Raw genomic sequence first — 18,978 nt, forward strand, 5'->3', positions numbered from 1 at the left:
GTGCATTTTGTTGTAATTGACTAAACCACTTGAACATTCAATCAAAGTGATGCAATTGTATATGTTCAAATGGTTTGTGTGGAAGGCCTCAAATGTAAAACACAATCGGTTATTCGGTCAGATTTAAAGAAAATAGTTCGTTTGTTGCACGTTGTCATAAATAAACCTTTAGGGGCAGGACACGAAGGAACGGGCAGATAAAACGAGAGTACACTTTTCCTGCGAGATTTCAGCGGAGTGCGAGATTTCGTTGGTGTCCAAGGAGACGACGGGAGTGTTTTCAGTGAGGAAAAGGCGGCGTGTGTTTGGTCCTCTGCTGATGTTTGAGTTCAGCAGAGAGCATTGTTCACGATGGACCTGCCGGAGGCGCTCAGGAGACGCCTGGAAGACTTTTCTCGGACCGTGTTGTTCGACCAGCGCGGGACTCGGCCGTCCACGAGAGAGAATGACGCGTTGGTGCCACAAGGTAACACACGAGTGGAGCTTTGTCGACGAGTCAGCCTCGAGGTGACCGGGTCGCCACCCTGGTAGTTTATCAGCAGACGTCGCTTCTGTTGTCGCTTTGCTTTCAGACAAGCGGGTGCTGTCTAGTCTCCACCTCCAGATGTCTCTGTACTTCAACATGTGGTTCTTCCCCTTGTGGTGGATCAGTGAAACTGTGATGCTGCACCTCAAGGTAAAGCCAGATGCAGAGAAAGTGAGACAGGACTGGTGATGTTACATTAGCCTAACAATTGATATGTACGATATTTCTACTAGCCTGTAAAAAAAATAAATAGGTGATTTCTACCATTTTGTAACTTCATAAAAGCCTATTTGAATGAATCACATTCACTGTAATTCCGTTCAGTGACGTATTTGTTATTCCTGCCAGTATCCTGCCCTGCCAGACTACTACAAGTTCATCCTCGTCACCATTCTCATCCTGATGACTCTAATAGAGGCCATTCGACTCTTCCTCGGTTATGCGGGGAACCTGCAGGAAAAGGTTAGGCATCACTCACAGAAACACAAAAATATACAATGTGTGTCCACACGACACATGAAAGACCTCACAAGAGATTATAGTTAAATGTGATAATTGTGTCTGTAAGGTCCCGGAGTTGGCTGGATTTTGGCTGCTGAGCATCCTGCTGCAGTTTCCACTCATCATGTTTCAGCTCTTCAATGAAGCCATCCTCATACAACCTCTGGAGAGAGGTGTTCACATTGTACTCTCCATGTTCATACTCTCACAGGTATGAGAACACTGCTTTTAAAAAACATTGCTAATCTATATTTATAATGTATGTTAATGTTGTGTATGTTTTATCCTTTGGTGATTGTCATTGATTTAATGTAATATTTTCTTTCTGAAATGATCCAGGCCCTCTCCGGTTTTGTGGCTCTCCGGGACATGGTCAGATACACAGGGAGACAATTTCATCTCCGACAGTTTGACTGAAATCTGAAGCTCCGACATCCCCGCCATGCACACACTGATGACACAAATTGTGTAACTTTTTGTATACTTTTTTTCCACAGTAAAAAAAAAAATGTATTTCTTTCACACAAATGAAAATATTGTGAACATATTTATTTTTATGTTTTAGTCACATATTCCATGATTGTATGTTTTTGTAGCATTGCAATAAATGGAGTCTATGAAACACATCGTATCCAAGAGGTCTAAAGGTTTGTCACTAATACATCTTGTACATACCTTTATCAACACTGGATTAGCGTTGCTTTGACTATTGTGCAAAAATATACATTTTTATCAAAATCAAAAAGGGACATTGTAATTATTTTAGATTTTAATAGGGTTTCACTTTGACACACATTTGACCAGCATCATGACATCTGTGTGAAAGAGATAATAAACAAAGTCATTTTATCCCTGCATATCTATTGTTTACTGTAACTGATGAAGTTCTATCAAAACTCATGGTCCCGCGGATCCATCAGAGGACATTCACATCACTGGCCAGAGAATAGATAGAATAACCTCAACCTGTAGTTCCCAGGTTAAATGAATATTGTGGCCTACAGTGGGGCAGACTGTGATGATTTTGTAACCACTGCTGTACCCATTTGGCCTTCGCTTCCAGAGCAATAGTGCCTGGCGTCCTTAACCTGAAGCCTCCCAAGGGTGTCCCTCTGTGGACGTTCCATCTTCGTGAGGCTTAAGGGCATCGACACTGGGGATAAAACACCCGGGTGCCTTCTGTCCTTACAACTCTCTTTGAATTGTCTGAGGAAATTGAAAAAGGATAGAAAACATTTGAAAGACTAAAGAAAAAAGTGTTAAAAAGTATAATGATTTTCTTATAACCATTGCACAAATATCAGGGATTATTTCCTAATTGTTGAAATACAACAGCAACCTGAGCAGAGAGATAATGACTGACAAAGTGAGCATGCTCAAGAGGATTAAAAGTGGATTTACCGTTTCCCGCTCAGTTCTGTGGCCCTCGGAGCAGGCACAAATACATTCCTGCGTGATTCAGCTTCTCTCTGGTTCTGTTCCCCAAGTGGCATACTTCTCAACAGTGACAAACTCTCTGAATAGTCAACAAGATCAGATAATAAAGAGGAAGAAGTGTGAGTAGAGAAAAAACTTAATTGCCACAATAAATGATGTCATTGTAATTGTTTCAGTTTCATATATCAGTACAATATGTACATAATGCACATGTGAATGAAACCTGAGGAATCTTCTTCTTCATGTTTCTCATTCTGCTGTTTGGTCTTGGTCATGTCCGCGTGTGAGGTCGAGGAATCCTCCGGCACACCGAAAGGTTCTGAGACCCGCGTGGCGTTTCTGTCTCTAAACATACGAGGGTTGAACTTGTCAGAGGAGAAACTTGACAGCAAGCGCTTTGGAGTCACGTCTGGAACCATCGTGAGGTACATGGATGAGGGAGACCTGACAAAGAAGAGACGCAACTCTTGGTTAATCTAAATGTACCTCAAGATACAAACCCACTGTCTATTGATGAAAACACAAAGTCTCTGTGAGGCTTACCTGTGAGGCACTGTAAGGGACGGTAGCAGCGCTGGAAGAGAAAGACAGGTTTTACTACAAAGGAGCTACAATTTGTTACAGCCTTGAACTGACTGAGAAATGACAATACTTAAAAAAAATAAAAAATAGTTCCAACTTTAACTTCTGTGCACGTGGACAAACCTCTGTGGACTTTATAGGAGGCAAAGGTTTGTCCGGTGGAGCGACGATGTTGCCGGTTGGTCTGTATAAAATTGGATAAAGGTGGAAGGAGAGCACTGAGGTGGAGCAGTTGGGAGGAGCATCTCCACTGTGCTTTATAAATCAGGTCATCTGTGAAAACAAGCCAGGCATAATGTTCACTGCTACACATCAACATACTGTCGAAGCATTCTTAAAATATACTTCATGAGTTTGCCAAAATTGCCTTCATATTTGGACTTCAAAAGATAACATTATTAACCATAAACTACATGGGAAATACACTCCTGAATTGACACTATTATTAGTGAATTAGACACTGAAAAAGGCTGAGCCTTCAAAATAAAATGTTACCTGATGTGTTGACATGTGGACATGCTGTTTCCCTGTATGCAGGTTTCATCTTTCTGTCATCCTTAAACACAGAATGGAGCCAATGAATAACATAGCTCAAAGTCAAAATTGCAGATCAATCCGGGTCGTCTTTACCTTGACAGTCTTGCGGCCATCCCACAGAACCTCCTGACTGATCTCCCTAGCGGGAGTGGCGGGAGGAGGGATCACAGTTGTTCTTATCAGACCATTTACCTACACAAAGAAAGAGACATTCAAATAAGACAAGTCGGGACATTTTCTGTGCTCCCTCCCTCCCTGTCTGTCTCTGTCTCGTAAACTCATTCTCTCTCACAGTTCATACCAGCCATTTCTTTCTGTGTCTTTCAACAGGCCTCTCTTGGATGATCTTTTTAACTGCGTTCTCACTGGGCAGCTTAGACTCCTGCAAAGACTGCTCACCAATTAGACTGGAAACCAGACAACTGTGTGCACTAATTAATGGGTCATTCAATCTCTTACAATGTCTTGTGTGCTGCTTTGCAGGACCTTTGGCTGTGTGTTGTTCTTCACTCTCTCTGGTCGCAGCTTGTTCCTCTGTTTACGACTCCTCAAGCGCTTCTTTTTCTTCTTCACTGGAGTTTGCTGTGTTGGACGGCATGAGGTACACTGATACAAGAGAAGACGTGATTCAAAACAGATTTTTACAAAGTGATCCTAATGTGATGTTAACATTCCGAGTATAATAAACCACTCGGGTAAAAACACTATTCCACTGGAGAGTAAATTTATGTCAGTGTACCTCTGGAGGCCCAGTTTGTGGCTGGTTCAGTAAATGAGCTGGGAGTTCGTCAGAATCGGAGCTATTTGAACCACTGGTGCTGTGAAAGCAAAGAAGATATATTCACTTACAAGTTGGATGAGAGTGCATTTTATACATATGCAATATTGACTAAGTCTGGTTTGCATGTGTGTTTATAGAAATAAATGCTTTACTATAATATCAATATAATAGTACATAACTATATCACCTGGTTTCTAGGTCAGACACAGACAAGTTGCAGTCGGAGCCCAAATCTTTGCCCAGCCTCTCTCTGGCCTTCTTTGTCAACAAAGCCGTCAGCTCTGTCAGACAGTGGGTGGTCTGAAATGAAAGCACACAGGAACGAACACGCAGACAAAACCCAAATTACTAAATTAAATCTTTTAAAAAACAGTCTCTGTGTATATCATGATGCATACAATAGATCTTTTCTTCAATCAAAGGATTTCTAGATAAATTGTAGATGTGCTTCTTTATCTCCCACCTTTGTTGGATCCGGGTCACAGTAGTCCAGCAGGGTGTCACAGAAGTAAAAACCAAGAGACTTCAGATCCCGCGTGGTAAAATGTGTTCCTCTTCTGTCTCCTAACATTCAAACATGTGATCTTAATACAAGAGACATACACACACAAAGACATATTTGGAAAGTCTAAACTCACCCAGAGTGGAACCTCCAAAGGTGGCCTCCATTGTGTAGCTGTTCTTGATGCCAAGCCTCCACATGGTGATTCGTCCTGTTCCCTCTTTGCTCCTCTGAACCCGAAACTTACAACTCTTAAAGGAGAACTAACGCAGAGTGATTTAGATGTAGGAGTTGAAATGTTGAGTATGCACAAGTGAATGTGATATGAAGTGTTTCATACATTGTTAAGGGGGGGTGCTGTGTGACAGATTGGTGACTGCTGATTGGTGCGGCGTCGAAATGTAAATGGAAGTACAGCCTCATTATAAATAAAGTTTTTCAAAAGCAGTGTCTTTACCTTATTCCTAGCATTCTTGCTCATCATTAGTGGAAAGACTCTCTCGTAAAGCTTCATTGAAGCATTGCTTCCATTGTTGCAACCGTACATGAAGACATTGTTTTTACGATTGTGGCCATGAAAGTCACAGTAAAAAAATACATCCGTCTCAGCCATAAGCCTGGGGGAAATAAACACATGCACATTGTATGTATCAAAGACCCTGGTTCCATCATCAGTTGACATGTATTGCATCTCTTCCTCTCTCTTTCAATTGACTTCTACCAAGTGATGGTATCATAATAATCTTTCTGGTATCCATCCATTTTTTAACTTGCTTGTACTGGCCTACCATTTGATCTGAAGGAAATGTGTCTGTTGGACAGATAAAGTCCAGTGGAAGTGCAATTAAGCAATTCAACATCTGGACTGCGTTCTGCCATAAAATTAGGGAGTAAATCCAAACGAAATAACACAATCTGTGTTCATTGCAGGAAGCATGCATGCAATGAGTTTTTTGTCGTTTTTTTTTTAATTCTAAAATGTTCACCCATGACCCAGTGTGCCAGAAGCTACAAAAGACAACTGGCAGCTCGCTGACACAAAGTGGAAGAACTGATTATTTTGGATTATACGTATGCTTTAAATGAACAATTAAACTAAACTTAAATTGTGTAGCTTCTAAATCGGCCTATGGATAAAAAGACACTAATGTTTATCTACATTTAAGGAGAGCAAGACTAATTTAAAAACTGTATTGCTGAATTTTCTATTAAATGCAGAATGTACATTAGATTCAAGTTCTTTGAAATGTAGTAACTGTTGTATTTTCTTCTTTTTTTTTTAAAACATGTGTACCGTCTTACCTTTCCACCATGTTTCGAGTGTGCCACACACAGGGGAAGGAATCCCTGAGCGATGTCTTGTAATTCCTGTTGAGATCCCTGCCTGCCAGAGAGCAGCGGTAATTACCCACTATGACACCATCTGGGTTCAGCATAGGCACCACCTGCAGGCCCATAAATCCAAATGAGACAGAGAGAAATACCGTGTTTGATCGCAGTATATAGCATTATAACATATAAATGGCAACACAGCCTCATCCTTCTACTCAAACATATCACAAATAACTGTAGTAATGAACTAATGATCGTGATAATGAGACAGATGTGAAACTCTAAGCTCGGGGTCCCACACCTTGAAGACAAAAGTGTCCCTCAGAAGCTGAGCGTCTTCTGAGTCCCCGAGCAGGAAGTCCAGGAACCCCTCCATCATCCAAGACCCATTGGTTTCTCCAGGGTGCACTCGGGCCGTCACCACCACAGCCTTTTTGGTCCTCCCCGCCACCCTACTGCCGCCTCGGGATGTTATCGTCACCACGTACACGGCGTTCCCAGCAAGGCTGTGGCACAGCACCCGCAGTGTACAGTAGGACGCAACTGCGGAGTTGGAAGAAATGCGCCTAAGGTAGCGTTGCAGGTGAGTATAGGTGTAGGGGTAGCAGTGGGCCAGGTAGCAGGTGTCTGAGTCATGAGGAAACTGGAGAGTCCACGTGAGTGAGTACAAGGTGATTGCGTCACTGTTGTTGTCGTCCTTTGTGTTCTAAATAGAAACAGAAATTATGTTTTTTAAGTGAGGTACTGCTTTGTCAATTATTTTAATTTTGTGAAGTCTTGTGTGCTTTTTTCAAATTTTTCTGGAAAAATATAAAGTGGGCTTTACCGCTCTTACTGACAAAAGGTAAGACACCATTTCTGAATTTTCAAGCATGTCAGAGAGTTCACTCACCTGATTGCAGTTGCGGTAGTATCTGATATTGGAGCCGGTCCGTTGCCATCCAACACCTTCATTGCTGGCCCTCTCAGAGTAGAGGAGTGGTCTCATACCATGAGAGTACAGGCTGCTGCTTTTCATCAAGTTGATGATCGTGAAGCGGTAGGTCACTCCAGCCTTCATGTTCCTGACCCTGAAATAAAACCACTGCGTGTGCTTTCTGGTGTACATGTCTGAGCGCAGGGTCAGCTCATAGTCGTAAACACCCCTGAACAGGGAAGAGAAATGGGAGGCGAGAGAGAAACTTTACCGAAAGCCATAGTAAGAACTAACAGGGATAACATGTACACAAATGGTTGAAAAGCTGCTGCAACTAATCAGTACGTTCTGCTGCAAACTCACACTTGAACCGCCTTCTGAAGGTTCCCACTCTCAAAGCGTGACTCAAACTTAAGGGTGAAGTCTGTCTGGTTTTCATAAAGAGTGGCGCTCTTAATAGGCCCTCTGCTTCCTCTGACACGGGAGCAGGTGAAATAGGGACGCGTCGTGGCTTAAAAGGAGAGAGAACAACATGACAAGAGTAAATATCAACAGTCTAATTTGTTGAAGCTCTCAGTAAACATGGAATTACATTTTTTATTTTTTTAGAGAGCAGTGGTGTATATGATGATTATCTAGAAAATGAGTAATTGTTAATATCTAGAATAACACTGACATTTCAACTACATGTTGACCCACCAACATTCCTGATATTGTATATTAAGACTTGTATATTGTTATATAAAGGCACTTACATTGTAACACCAATATGAAATACAGATCTTGAAGCATTTAGGAGTTAGGATAGGATTCTCCTCACCATCATACACATTTGTAACTTAGAGTAATAGGTTCCTATCATTATCTCATGTTCAGAAGAATTTGTCCACCACTCTGTGATGATATAATGCTGCTGTATATTGAGTAATGGAAAAAATACTACATGTTATAATTGTTGCCGGTTTGAATATCCTATTATATTTCATGTAGATGCACAACAAGTTGTCCTTATGTTGGCAATAGGCTTTTTGGGCTGAAACTATTTGAGTTAACACTTTTACAGTCTGCCTTCTTTTGATACATCAACATGGGGTCATGCGTGTTGGAGCCTTCGGCTTGTGAATCTGCTACTGGGACCCAGAACTTGTAGCCTCCCTAATGAGAAGATATTGTTCTCTCCACAATGGTCATATTACAGTGAATTCACCTCTCCATTCATCCTTATACACTCCCCATCTGTTTATGTTCCTGTGGTAACCAACCCGTTAGAAGGGTATAACTGAGCCCAAAAAACAATGTGGATTTGTACTTCTGTGCTATTCTTGCAGACTCGATCCTTCTTGCAGATATGAATACTCAGAAGCTTTAAGGTTGTTTGTTGGATCTCATTACTTTAAGCATCTCAACCAAAGCTTGTCAACAGGAGTTACAAATACTTCCACCACAATGGTGTCATACGTTACCATGGTCAATGCAGTACACTACTTTTGCTTTCTCCTCTCCTGCTGGCATGGGTGTCATCTCGTGTCCCGTGAGCTGATAAAAAGGCTCTGGCTCTGGGGGGTCCCACTCTACAACAAACGCTCTCTTAGTGTCAATACATGTCGACAGTAACTGCAAAATGGCCGCTATGTTTAACACAACCTAATTAATTTGTTGATATTGTGTTACTTGTTTACCCAAGATCGGAGCATATGATCCCACTTTTGAGTCTGCTTACTCTTGGGCTGATTTATACCATACATGAATCGTTAAGCATATCAGTAACATACTCTTAACATAATTGGTTCAGTAAATTGTGTGATTACCTATGTGATTTACGTCGTCACTGATGACCTCACACTCTATTGGCCAACGTGGGCAGGATGTAGATGGGAAGTTAACCAGGTCCAGTGGAGCCCTGAGACTCAAAATAGGTCGGTCACCATCAAAGTCTACAAGAAGCTGCCTGGTCCGCAGAGCCTGATTTAGGTTTAGAGACACTGAGAGGAGACATAAATCATTAGTGACTACTCTTACATGCCTGTTCGTTCAGTGGTGCCCTATACATTTTTCATCAAGTACGCCACCTTACCTCACCTTGACCAAACAAGCTTGTTCATTGAAGGGATAATGCTGCAACTTGATTGCTTCAATTATCCGATTCACAAAAGAACCCTGATTAATATATAATGATGTAGCATGAGGGAGGAGACGCCATGAATCCAAGTTTTGACCATGTCTCATTCAAAACAGAAAACTCAAGCCTGTAGTCAATAGTAGGATTTTCATTCCATGTCAAACATGAGACAGTGGTGCCAGATTAGCTTGAACAGCAACAAGTTGTCTGTTTCCGGTGAAGTTACATTAACAATTTAAAATTTACATTTCAACAAGTAAGCCTTTCAGAAGGCTTCACATGCATGTGTTAGCCAGATGCAGTGAAAACAGCTTACACTGCCTCCTTCCTGCCAATTCCTTCTCGTCGTCCACCGTGTTGAAGTCATTGCTGTACGATTTGTCCATCAGATGGATGTTCCACCAATTCTTCATAGAAGAGACAGCCATGGTTTGTGTTTTCTCTGCCTGCTTTGGAAAATGTAAGTCATCAATGTTGTTTTCATAATTACCAAGCAGAGTCAAAGGTGTATTGGCTTGGCCCTTATCTTATATCAACCAAGATTTGTAATCAGATAATGCAAAGATGAATTGTTGTACTATCAATGTTATCATGAACCCATATAGACGTGAAGCTAATTCCATGAAGGTATTTTTGTAACAGAATATCAGATTTAGAACAAATTGCAGTCTTCTTACAAGTTATATTCAGCTGATAAATGAGGCTATGAAGACATGTTTATCATATGGTAGGAAACCTTTGCAGTAAGGTTGGAAATACTATAACGTTAGTCGTTATATAAACTAATGATCAAACAAACCAACGATGAGCACATACATTGTCTGACTGGCCAATGACGGCATGTATCTGTAGCTCAAGGTAAATCATTAACCATCTGAGACTTTGAAAAAAGAATAAATAAAATCCCTGCGGATGGCAACTTTGGCTCGCGAGTTCGAAGATAATAATAATTAAATAATTAGGTTGATATTCTGAGTGGAAAACTCACGGGTGAGCTGTTGAGAGCGGACTTTCCCACAGGCATCATGCTGCCTTTCTGCTTCAAGTGAAAGAGCAGACTGCCTTCCTCCAGCCGAGCAGGGTTCACTTTCTCGGGAGCCACCTCGACCAGCTTGTCTTCAGCAGCTGCGCATGTCTGCTGTAATCAGCTGTATGAATGGAGACTAATCACACTTTGAGCTCCTGGCGGTTTTTTTTCCCGCCGCTCTCCGTTGGTAGGAGACGACGTCACATATGAATGTCTGACAGACACTTACCGTGCTCTTATTTAAAGTCCATCACACTAACTCATTCACAAACATCAGAGCGAGACGTGAACTGCGACGAAGCGACGACTTCTCCAAAGTACACGATGTTGTCTTAACGCCAGCACAGTTGCTAGGCGACGCTTTCCCCTCGAGGACAGACAGCCCCTCCCATTCACTCTCGAGACACCTCCATGTCCATCAACGTCTCTATGGAGGGTCGTGTGATTAATGAGTGACTTTAAAATCAAATTAAAAGTGATTAGTTTAGAGTAACTTATTGCCTTAAAGCCATACTATAGAATACGACAAAAAAAAGAACCTGAAAAAACTGTTTATTAACTTTTTACAAAATGTACAAGTTTTGCGACACTCCCTCCCACCCCTTCCAAAACATGGCGTATCCCATGAAACATTATTTGAACACAGTTATAAAAATCCTCAATAAAATAGACAATGCCTCCAAACAAACTGTGCCAATCATCTATGACATGAAGCTCTTCAAAATGGTGGTGAAGCATTTGAGACGAACCCAAGACTTTTGGCACAATTACAATATTGTGGCTATAAAAACAAGAAAAGGACATTCAAGCCCATCTGGTGAATGGCCAGCCATGTAAAGACCTTAAATGGCTCCATTGTTAACAAGTAACATGGTAAAGAAAGCCCATTAATCATTAAATACAACTTTAATCTGGAGTAGGAATATTTTATACATTGAAACAGAGTAAAAAAAAAAAGAAAAAAAAGGTGACTGGGCTATGTGTGACCCAGGTTGAATGTTACGTCTTATTCGTTGTCTTCCGTTTCTTCAGTCGGTCCCGCCAGTTATCGGGCAGTAGCTCAAAGTTGGCATTCTTTGAAGCTTTTCCTCTGTAGAATTAAAAAAATAATTCATGAAGAGTCATCAAGATGGAAAAACATAAGAAATTCAAAAGAACTCAATGGAACAGTGTTGCGACATCCTTATACAGTCATCATAACCATTACAAATGTTACTCTATTCAAACAGGAACATACGTTGTGAGTTGCTGTTTCCTCCAGTCCTCGATATTCTTCTTGTTTATTTGATCTCTGTCCTCGTCACTGGAGCTGGTTTTCTCCTCTTCGTCCAACTCCTTTTGGATGCTCTGCCACTTCTTCACCAGAGATGGCATTTGGATCTTACTCTTCTTTGACTATCGAGACATAGGAAGAGAACAATTACAATGCAGGTTCTTCTTATGAGATATTAGCATTGGATTGCAATCAACCATGCGGTTTAAAATCATTGTCTGGAGTTATAGCTGCAGCATCATAGTAACTTTATTCAACTGTTTGCAAAGTTAGGGGACACAATGGGAATGTTTCTATGATGACTATGTCACAAGTGTTGTACCAAGCTGTAAAGAAGCGCTCTTAAATGTGTGTGAATTCTATCTTACTGCCATGGCCACTAGACTGCAAGAGTCAAATAGAGCAACATGGCCTCATGTTTGGGCTGAGCAATAGTACAAGACAAGAGGGTATTTTGACCCAAGATACCAAATAGAATGCCAGAAAGAGTGATGTCATAGTCTGTATGAGTAAAGAAGACAAATGTTTAAAATGTCTTGATTTTGAAGTGTTTGTAAGAAGGTGTATTATCTTGAACTTTTATACTACACAACAAATGACTGATGATAAAAGTGCTGCATGATGTATGCACAAGGAAACATTGTCATATGCAAGTTTCATGTATGCACAGACAGAGTGAAAAGGTTTCTGTTCAAAGCATATTGTCCAAATGTTGTGGACAAACTACAGAGTAGCAAGCTCACCAAGAAAATGTTTGCTGCTGCAGGAGCCAATACTTCAGAAGCTGTTTTAAGAAATCTCATGTCCAATTATATCTGCTTGCTCAATGACTGATAACAAATTCCTCTTGGGCTTATGTAACATGAGGTACATGAAGTACTACAAACTTCTTTCGTATGTAATGTGTACAAAAAAAAATAAACATAGCTACTGCCCTCCTTTGACAATTGATGCAAACTGTTAACGCCAAAACTGACCTTATCCTTTTTCACTTTCTTGGTCTTCTCTGTGGGAAAAACTTTGGCTGCGGGGGGTTCAAAGGGTGGCTGGGATGGTGGCAGTGGTGGCTGAGGAGGCAGGGCCGGAACAGGTGGGACAGGAGGTTCACAAGGGACCATGGGAGTGGGGATAGCTGGCACACCCCAGTAAGCAGTTGCAGACATGAGAGGAGCTGCACAAAGAGAAACCTTCAGTGAGCAAACATGGCTCTAGTCTTGTTTCAGGGGATGTATAATAATGCGCAATACATATTTTAACAACAGATGTTGTGTTGAGATCGTTTTTTACCTGCACTAAAAGCAGGCTGGGTGTAGAGAATAGGATTGCTGCCAATAGTTATGGCTTTACTCAGCTGGCTCGCTTTACGTTTCAGAGCCTTCCCTAAAGGGGCTGACGTCTCCAAAATCTGTGCAAGACAAAATATAATAAAAGTTAAAAGCAAATGTCCTCTTTTATTCTGAATACACACATATAGCATTCCCATGCACGATATTAACTGGAGTTCACAACAAAAAACAAAACAACCTAATGACTCCCATACCTTCACGCTAGGTAAAGGAGGCCTCCCAGAGCCATCTTCCTCCGTTCCAGGAGCAGGAGGCTCACTGTCAATATCATCATCCATTTCCATCTCTACCTCCATGATCTCTCCATCACTGTCAGGAGGAGGAGGAGGTGGAGGTGGTGAGCCTGGGGGGAGAGGTGGAGGCGGTGGGTAATTGGAAGGTGGAGGTGGGCTAGCAGGAAGGGGAGGTTGAGGTGGGGACCAGATAGACGATGCACTGGGCGCAGGAGGTGCTGGTGGGGCGGCGGGGGGTGACGCAAAAGATCCTGTTTGAAAAAAAATAATAAAAATACAATTAGGCACTCAAACATCCAGGCATATGTTTATTAAGAAAAACACACAATGTATTTTTCTAACACTTAGCTGGCATGTCTAAAGGAGCAGCAAAAGCAGTAAAGGACTGACCTGTGACCCCTCCAGCAGACACAGACAATGTTTTGATGTCCCCTGGACTGGAAGTTTGTGTCTGGGCACCTTGGCTGTTTTTCGGATCTTCCTCCTTGTCATCCTCGTTTGGAAAATCCCACTGGGAGGTGCTGGTCCGGTCGTTCACATAGAAATACCGCCTGTGCTCTCTAAAGAGTGGGACAACAGAGATAGAAGACAAGAGTCTCAACGACTGTCCTAGCAACTGGATGAGTGGCATGATACCCTGGGACAGTGGGACAAGGAAGTGGACATAATGGCCACAGTAAGGGGCAGGAGTGTTGGTATGGACAGCCACTTTAGCTGTCCAAAAAGAGAGTCCAATTAGGGTTGGGTTATGGATGTGGATAGGGAACCCACCTTGCTCTCAAATTGAAAGAAAGCAAAACAAATCATCTCTAGGTCCTGAAAGTAGCATTCAGCAGCTTACACCATGGTTGTCACATTTGTTCCGTTTTAGACAACCATTCCCTCCCAGACACAGGAAGACGCCAGAGAGGAAACGCCATCATGATCATCAACAAGCAATGGTCAAAAATTGCAAGCACACACTCATTTTACATCAGAAAGAAAAAAATCAAAACAGGAAGACATATGAAATAGAGTAGGTCTGACCTGCTGGGTTCCCGTCATTGCTCCATCTTCACCTTTTATTTGATGCGTGACACTCCTCGCTTCCTGGGCATCACTGTCTGCATTGCATTCTGGGTGTTGTAGTCCTGTAAAGTGCAAATCTCTCCCACGCAACCAACCTTCTTACCATACCCCCCTCCCAAATTTTCCACTGACTGGACCCAAAATCAGTCTACAAATGCCCTGACAACAAAGGGCTTAAGAGTCTGTGTTATGGGGACAGGGAGTTTTTGGTGGCAGGAATATTTAACAGGAAGCAGGCTGGCCCACAGTGGATGCTCCCTTATCAGTATGTGCAAGGCAGAGTGCCAGGATTGCATCACAGAAACCTGCAGAGTCTGGTTCTGGCAAGTATTCTGATCCTCTCACTCGATAAGTTTCTCCTCAAGTCATGATACAAAGTCTGCAACCTCGGCACTGAGAAGGGTGTAGTCACACGGTTTTTGGGGACGAGGGAGTTTAGAGATGTGAAAGGTAAGGAGCGCGTACCTGTCCCAGTGGCAGGACCAGCCTTTAGGGGTGGCGTTAAGTTCGTAATATTTTATGTGTTCGGCAGCTTCCTGAAGCCTGCGACGAAGATAGACCCCATTCAGTGCGCCCTCTCTCCAGTCAGCAATCCGAGTCTAGCGGGCAAAAGAGAAGGAGGGAGACTTGAGTGAGATAAAGCCCAGAAAGTAGAAGGGATACAGAGACATAAAGACAAAAGAGCCAAAAGATAGATGTGAAACATGGAAAAGTAATTACATTAAGTTTCCAAATGACACCCCTATGATGGATTATTATGAGAATTTTAAATATTAAGTACTACCACATGGCTGTGTGCAAAATTATATATAACGAAATTAAGCGTTAAATATTTTAGATGTCACACTTGGATTTCTACATCTGGAAGCAAGGATACATTGCTTAGAAACTGAACTATTTTCCTCACCTCAGTTTGTAACAGAAGAAACTGAAAGTTTGAGATCGCCTTTTTGTTTATCCCCAGAAACTCCATCTTGCTGGTTAACGTGTTGGCCAGTTGTCCAATCTGAAACTACATTTTCTTCAGCATTAAAAACATGTCCCACAAAAAAGATTGTCACAGTTAATATGGTTAGTAATGGTAACATTGTTTTTACCTTGAGCTCGGGCGTTTCTACTTTGAACTCCGGTGTTTCCACCTCTTCTTTTACCGGAGGATTTGTAACTGCTTTCTCCTCTGAATTATCCGCTTCTTTGTCCTCTTCTTCCTTAACACTCTCTTGGACTTTAGAAAGTGCTACAAGACACAAAAGAGGCATTTACATATGCAGTAACTTTACACTGAAAACAAGTGGAATATTCATTTTCACCCACTCCTGCTACTCACTCATCTCTGTGCTGTCCGGTAGGTCTGAGCTTATGCTGTTTGAGTCGGGGCTGGGAGCACTAGGGAAGGCCGTCTTCCAACGTTTTTTCTTCAGTAGAATGCCTTGAGAACCAGCGGCTTCTTGGCTCGTCTCAGAACAAGGACTGGAGTTCCCGGCACTCGCGTCACCCTCCTCCAACGCCCGGAGCTCAGCCTAAGAGTCAGATGGCCGGTTAGGAAAAGGCCACTGAAAACATTTGAAAAAACCACTGCGGCACACTAAAACCCTAAAAATGCCTTGTGGCTGTATGCCTCGGCCAGCCAGTCCAGTTGCTGTTTACACTCACGTTGTGTGAAACTGTCATAATTAATTATGTGAGGATTGACCTCCTAAATCTAATTAGTTGATCCTACCCCCCACCCGCCCCCTGCCCAAAAAAACACTATTAGACCAAAGACACACCTTTTTCCTCTCAAGGGCCAGTTCCAGCTCCATTGTGTCTTCCTCCGTCTCCTCCTCTGCATCAGAGTTGTCATCAGACTGCTTCTTGGTACAAAGATCTTTCTGTACAGTGGGGATAGGGTCAGGCTCCAACGGAGGCGTAGAAGGGGATCCTGCATTGCGAACACCTTCCTCATCAGAATCTAAATTGTTCTCAGTCTCATCCAAGCCTTTATTTAGTTTTTTTCTCCATTTTTCTTCTGATTCTTTGACTTCAGAAGGGATCAGAGGACCAAGCAGAGATGCCGCAACTCCACGGAGCTCCTCTTCTTCACTTGTGAGGCCTACAACACTCTCAATTACCTCCTGTAAGACAAAACATGAGCGTGACATATTAAAGCTCAGAATAAATGTCTTCAAACAACACAGAGTCAAATTAATTAATGTTGGACTTAAAACTTGCCTTCACTTTGGTCTCTTTCACAGGTGGGGCTGCAACAAATGCAGCAGTATTTTCCTTGGTGTGAAAGGCGACATGCGTAGTGCCGTTGCCGTTGACAATGGCGCTAGAAAGAAAAATAAATCATACACATCTGAATTTCTGTACTTGAGAGAAAACCAAGAAGTGTGAAAAAACAATTCTACTTGAGATTCAATTGGCACAGTGGCTTCCAGGATTAAGCTGCTGTTCACAAAGTTGTGATCTCTCTGTCAGTTCCTCCCACCTGTTAGTGTTCTGCTCCAGGCATTTCACCTGATCAGCTAGATAGTGGGGCAGCTCCCAGGACACCTCATTGGTATGAGTGTTCCAGTAGTAGTGGCAGCCAGAGTTATCGTCCCACACCTCCTGCCAGTTTCCCATCTCTACATCCACTGGAAAAAAAAAACAATCATGAGATGCTTTGAAGCAAATCCAAGCATATTTTAGGTACTACATTGCATGCCATTCTTATGTTCTTAAAATCAAACAATGTTCATCCACATAGAGCAATTTGGAAGGCAGACACTAAATAACATCAGAATTCTGCTATACCAAAAAGGTAATATCAAGGCAGTTCATTTGTCAAACAAATGTGTAACCCAGTATTAATGAGTTGTATTCCAAAGAATAATTGATTATTATTAAATACTGCTTCATTCAGTTGTGAAAAAAACCTGGGTGATGATATTGCTCCGTTCTGAACATGGCCACTTCATCTTTAATACAGCACATAGACGGTTACCTCCAGCAAGTGAGTACTGAGTATTGTACTCAAACTCTGCGCTTTGTTGGTTCTGGTCTGCACCAGCAGCTGGCTGCTGAGTATCAACCGCCGGTCTGGGTGGGGTGGTGTTTGGGGCTGAAGGTTGAGATGTATCATCTGAATTTGGCTGGGTGGTGATTGCGTCAATTTCCTGTGGTAGGGGGGGAAATGGCAAAATTAAATAAAACATGTTTTTACAAGCTTTACTTTTAGGCCTTTGAACAAACCACACTCTTCTAAACATGTGTCTGTAGAAAAACTTTGATTATGTTATGCAGTAACATTCATGTATGTATGGTTTACAAAGCCTCATCTGTACCACTAACAGGGAGAAGACAAGTAAACCTCTTTCTTTAAGTTATACATCTTATTAGAAAACATACACAAGCGGTTCAGATCCCAGTAATCAAAACAGAGGATTAAGATATGCAGCAAATTATACTCACAGCCATGAAATTGGCCAATGTACTGTCGATGTCGGTTGACTTTGCAGTTGAATGCGGAAGAGAGTCTCCAGCATCCTCTTCATCACTATCCTCATAGGCTCCGAGCAAGGACAAGCCTTCTACAGGAGGAGACACATCAACGAGTTCAATCATCAGGGGTAAAAAAAGAAGAAGAAACAAACAGCTTTCCGGATATACACTGTCACTCTACCTGTGGCCTTTGCAGCTGAAATCTTCATGTTTGTGAGTCTCTCTTTAGCGAATCGGAATCCATCAGCATCCTGTTCGTCTGCGAAAAAACATGTCAGCCAAGAGGTTAGCCTTGAGCTTCAACAGTTGCTGCAGCAAAGCTAACGTTATTCTCCCACACGGCCCTCACACTGAGATGAAAACAGTCAAATGTAATGGTAACGTCATTGGTGTGAAGTTCATTACGTTTAGAGTTAGCTGGATCAGTCATTAGTCGCCAGACTATGTTGGCATACTCACAAAAGCGACTACCGCTAGCTTAGCATGCTACAATAGCTGCTATTAGCTTAACGTAAACAACGGGTTCGTATCACGAGCTAACGTTAACTGCAGTCACTTAACGTCAGCGTTAGCTGTGTTTGGTCATGAAGCATCTTCACACTCATTGTTAAAGTCATTCGGCAGCTTCATTTTGTAAAGTTAATCTAAAGATAGCCACATGCTTCACACCTCCAGCATTCAGCTAACAAGCCACTGAGATAACATTCAAAAATACCATCGGATCCCGAGGGGGCTTCTTCCCTCTCTCCGACATCCCCACCGCGGAGCCCAGGAGGTGAAAGCTGAAGGATTGTTCTCCGACCGACCGCTCCTCCTGTGAGGCGATTTTTCTTACCCATCGATGTATGTCGGTCTGGGGGCCTTCACCCTTCCCTGGCGTCGTTATTGCTGCTCAGCTCTGCACTGCTGCTTCCAAGTAGCACAAAAGATCATCAACTTCCGGTTCACGAGGGCACGCCTCTAACAGCGAAGATGTGCCTAAACGCCCGCTATGTTGTTAACGAGTTTAGACGGAAAGGGGCAGCGAGACAAACGTTCACTGGACCAGAAAAACGAGCTAGATATTTTTGCTTTGGTTTGCATGAACTGGTTTGTGACTGGACTCAGGAAGTAGATGAGAAGGAGGATGATGGTGATGTGGATTGTGATGGCCGGACTCCAGTGTCCTGTAGGGGAAGAGGGCGAAAGAGGGGAGAGAAGTTTGAATGGGAGTGTCAACAATAGGAGAGGTTGGAATGGAAGGCAAAAAGAGTATTAGCAAATAGTTTAAAGGATTTTTTAAAACAATAAACCAGAAATCATATGGGTTCAGGAAACCTGGCTTATTTGA

The 18,978-nt window shown here is 42.4% G+C and overlaps 3 protein-coding genes across 6 annotated transcripts; 1 reads left to right on the top strand and 2 right to left on the bottom strand.

Moving 5' to 3' along the window:
* Window positions 1-222: 222 nt before the first annotated feature.
* Window positions 223-1,628, top strand: tmem17 (transmembrane protein 17). Its single transcript, XM_068603819.1, has 5 exons — window positions 223-466; window positions 573-676; window positions 875-988; window positions 1,095-1,238; window positions 1,367-1,628. Exons 1-5 carry the CDS (start codon window positions 352-354, stop codon window positions 1,442-1,444), a joined length of 555 nt encoding a protein of 184 aa, XP_068459920.1. The 5' UTR covers window positions 223-351; the 3' UTR covers window positions 1,445-1,628.
* On the bottom strand, window positions 1,562-10,614 carry agbl2 (AGBL carboxypeptidase 2). 3 transcript variants are annotated; one of them, XM_068603816.1, is made up of 23 exons: window positions 10,490-10,614; window positions 10,222-10,381; window positions 9,550-9,679; window positions 8,923-9,096; window positions 8,578-8,685; window positions 7,478-7,625; window positions 7,091-7,343; window positions 6,500-6,904; window positions 6,169-6,311; window positions 5,324-5,483; window positions 5,003-5,129; window positions 4,828-4,928; window positions 4,552-4,664; window positions 4,323-4,401; window positions 4,043-4,189; window positions 3,885-3,974; window positions 3,677-3,775; window positions 3,542-3,602; window positions 3,170-3,319; window positions 3,008-3,038; window positions 2,688-2,908; window positions 2,429-2,543; window positions 1,562-2,233 (listed from the first exon to the last, which is right to left on the bottom strand). In XM_068603816.1, exons 2-23 carry the CDS (start codon window positions 10,258-10,260, stop codon window positions 2,026-2,028), a joined length of 3,102 nt encoding a protein of 1,033 aa, XP_068459917.1. In that variant the 5' UTR covers window positions 10,261-10,381; window positions 10,490-10,614; the 3' UTR covers window positions 1,562-2,025. The 3 variants fall into 3 exon arrangements, with proteins under 3 accessions (XP_068459917.1, XP_068459919.1, XP_068459916.1); XM_068603818.1 differs by having other exon boundaries at window positions 3,885-3,965; window positions 9,550-9,682; XM_068603815.1 differs by having other exon boundaries at window positions 9,550-9,682.
* A 211-nt stretch (window positions 10,615-10,825) lies between these two features.
* fnbp4 (formin binding protein 4) lies at window positions 10,826-18,605 on the bottom strand. 2 transcript variants are annotated; one of them, XM_068603120.1, is made up of 17 exons: window positions 18,364-18,605; window positions 17,830-17,907; window positions 17,619-17,737; window positions 17,152-17,323; window positions 16,654-16,801; window positions 16,392-16,494; window positions 15,950-16,294; window positions 15,508-15,700; window positions 15,278-15,417; window positions 15,088-15,192; window positions 14,646-14,779; window positions 13,503-13,672; window positions 13,074-13,363; window positions 12,821-12,938; window positions 12,511-12,704; window positions 11,498-11,655; window positions 10,826-11,350 (listed from the first exon to the last, which is right to left on the bottom strand). In XM_068603120.1, the coding sequence occupies exons 1-17, from the start codon at window positions 18,485-18,487 to the stop codon at window positions 11,260-11,262; spliced, it is 2,682 nt and encodes an 893-aa protein (XP_068459221.1). In that variant the 5' UTR covers window positions 18,488-18,605; the 3' UTR covers window positions 10,826-11,259. The 2 variants fall into 2 exon arrangements, with proteins under 2 accessions (XP_068459221.1, XP_068459222.1); XM_068603121.1 differs by having other exon boundaries at window positions 10,827-11,350; window positions 18,484-18,603.
* Between the last annotated feature and the right edge of the window lie 373 nt (window positions 18,606-18,978).

The sequence above is a fragment of the Clinocottus analis genome, unplaced genomic scaffold, assembly GCF_023055335.1.
Source record: "Clinocottus analis isolate CAN_PGR_092001 unplaced genomic scaffold, fCliAna1.0.p SCAF_6, whole genome shotgun sequence".
Lineage (NCBI taxonomy): Eukaryota > Metazoa > Chordata > Actinopteri > Perciformes > Cottidae > Clinocottus > Clinocottus analis.

What these genes read in the sequence shown, in the direction of transcription:
- agbl2 (XM_068603815.1), bottom strand. Translation starts at nt 10,260, where the DNA reads ATGATGCCTGTGGGAAAGTCCGCTCTCAACAGCTCACCC. An exon ending in ACTACCGCAACTGCAATCAG is followed by an intron (nt 6,905 to 7,090) that starts GTGAGTGAACTC and finishes GTTTCTATTTAG; the next exon opens with AACACAAAGGACGACAACAA. An exon ending in TCCACATGTCAACACATCAG is followed by an intron (nt 3,320 to 3,541) that starts GTAACATTTTAT and finishes TTGTTTTCACAG; the next exon opens with ATGACCTGATTTATAAAGCA.
- tmem17 (XM_068603819.1), top strand. Translation starts at nt 352, where the DNA reads ATGGACCTGCCGGAGGCGCTCAGGAGACGCCTGGAAGACTTTTCTCGG. An exon ending in CTGTGATGCTGCACCTCAAG is followed by an intron (nt 677 to 874) that starts GTAAAGCCAGAT and finishes TATTCCTGCCAG; the next exon opens with TATCCTGCCCTGCCAGACTA. An exon ending in CCATGTTCATACTCTCACAG is followed by an intron (nt 1,239 to 1,366) that starts GTATGAGAACAC and finishes GAAATGATCCAG; the next exon opens with GCCCTCTCCGGTTTTGTGGC.
- fnbp4 (XM_068603120.1), bottom strand. Translation starts at nt 18,487, where the DNA reads ATGGGTAAGAAAAATCGCCTCACAGGAGGAGCGGTCGGTCGGAGAACA. An exon ending in CATTGGCCAATTTCATGGCT is followed by an intron (nt 17,324 to 17,618) that starts GTGAGTATAATT and finishes CCCCTACCACAG; the next exon opens with GAAATTGACGCAATCACCAC. An exon ending in CTCCTTTACCTAGCGTGAAG is followed by an intron (nt 12,939 to 13,073) that starts GTATGGGAGTCA and finishes TGTCTTGCACAG; the next exon opens with ATTTTGGAGACGTCAGCCCC.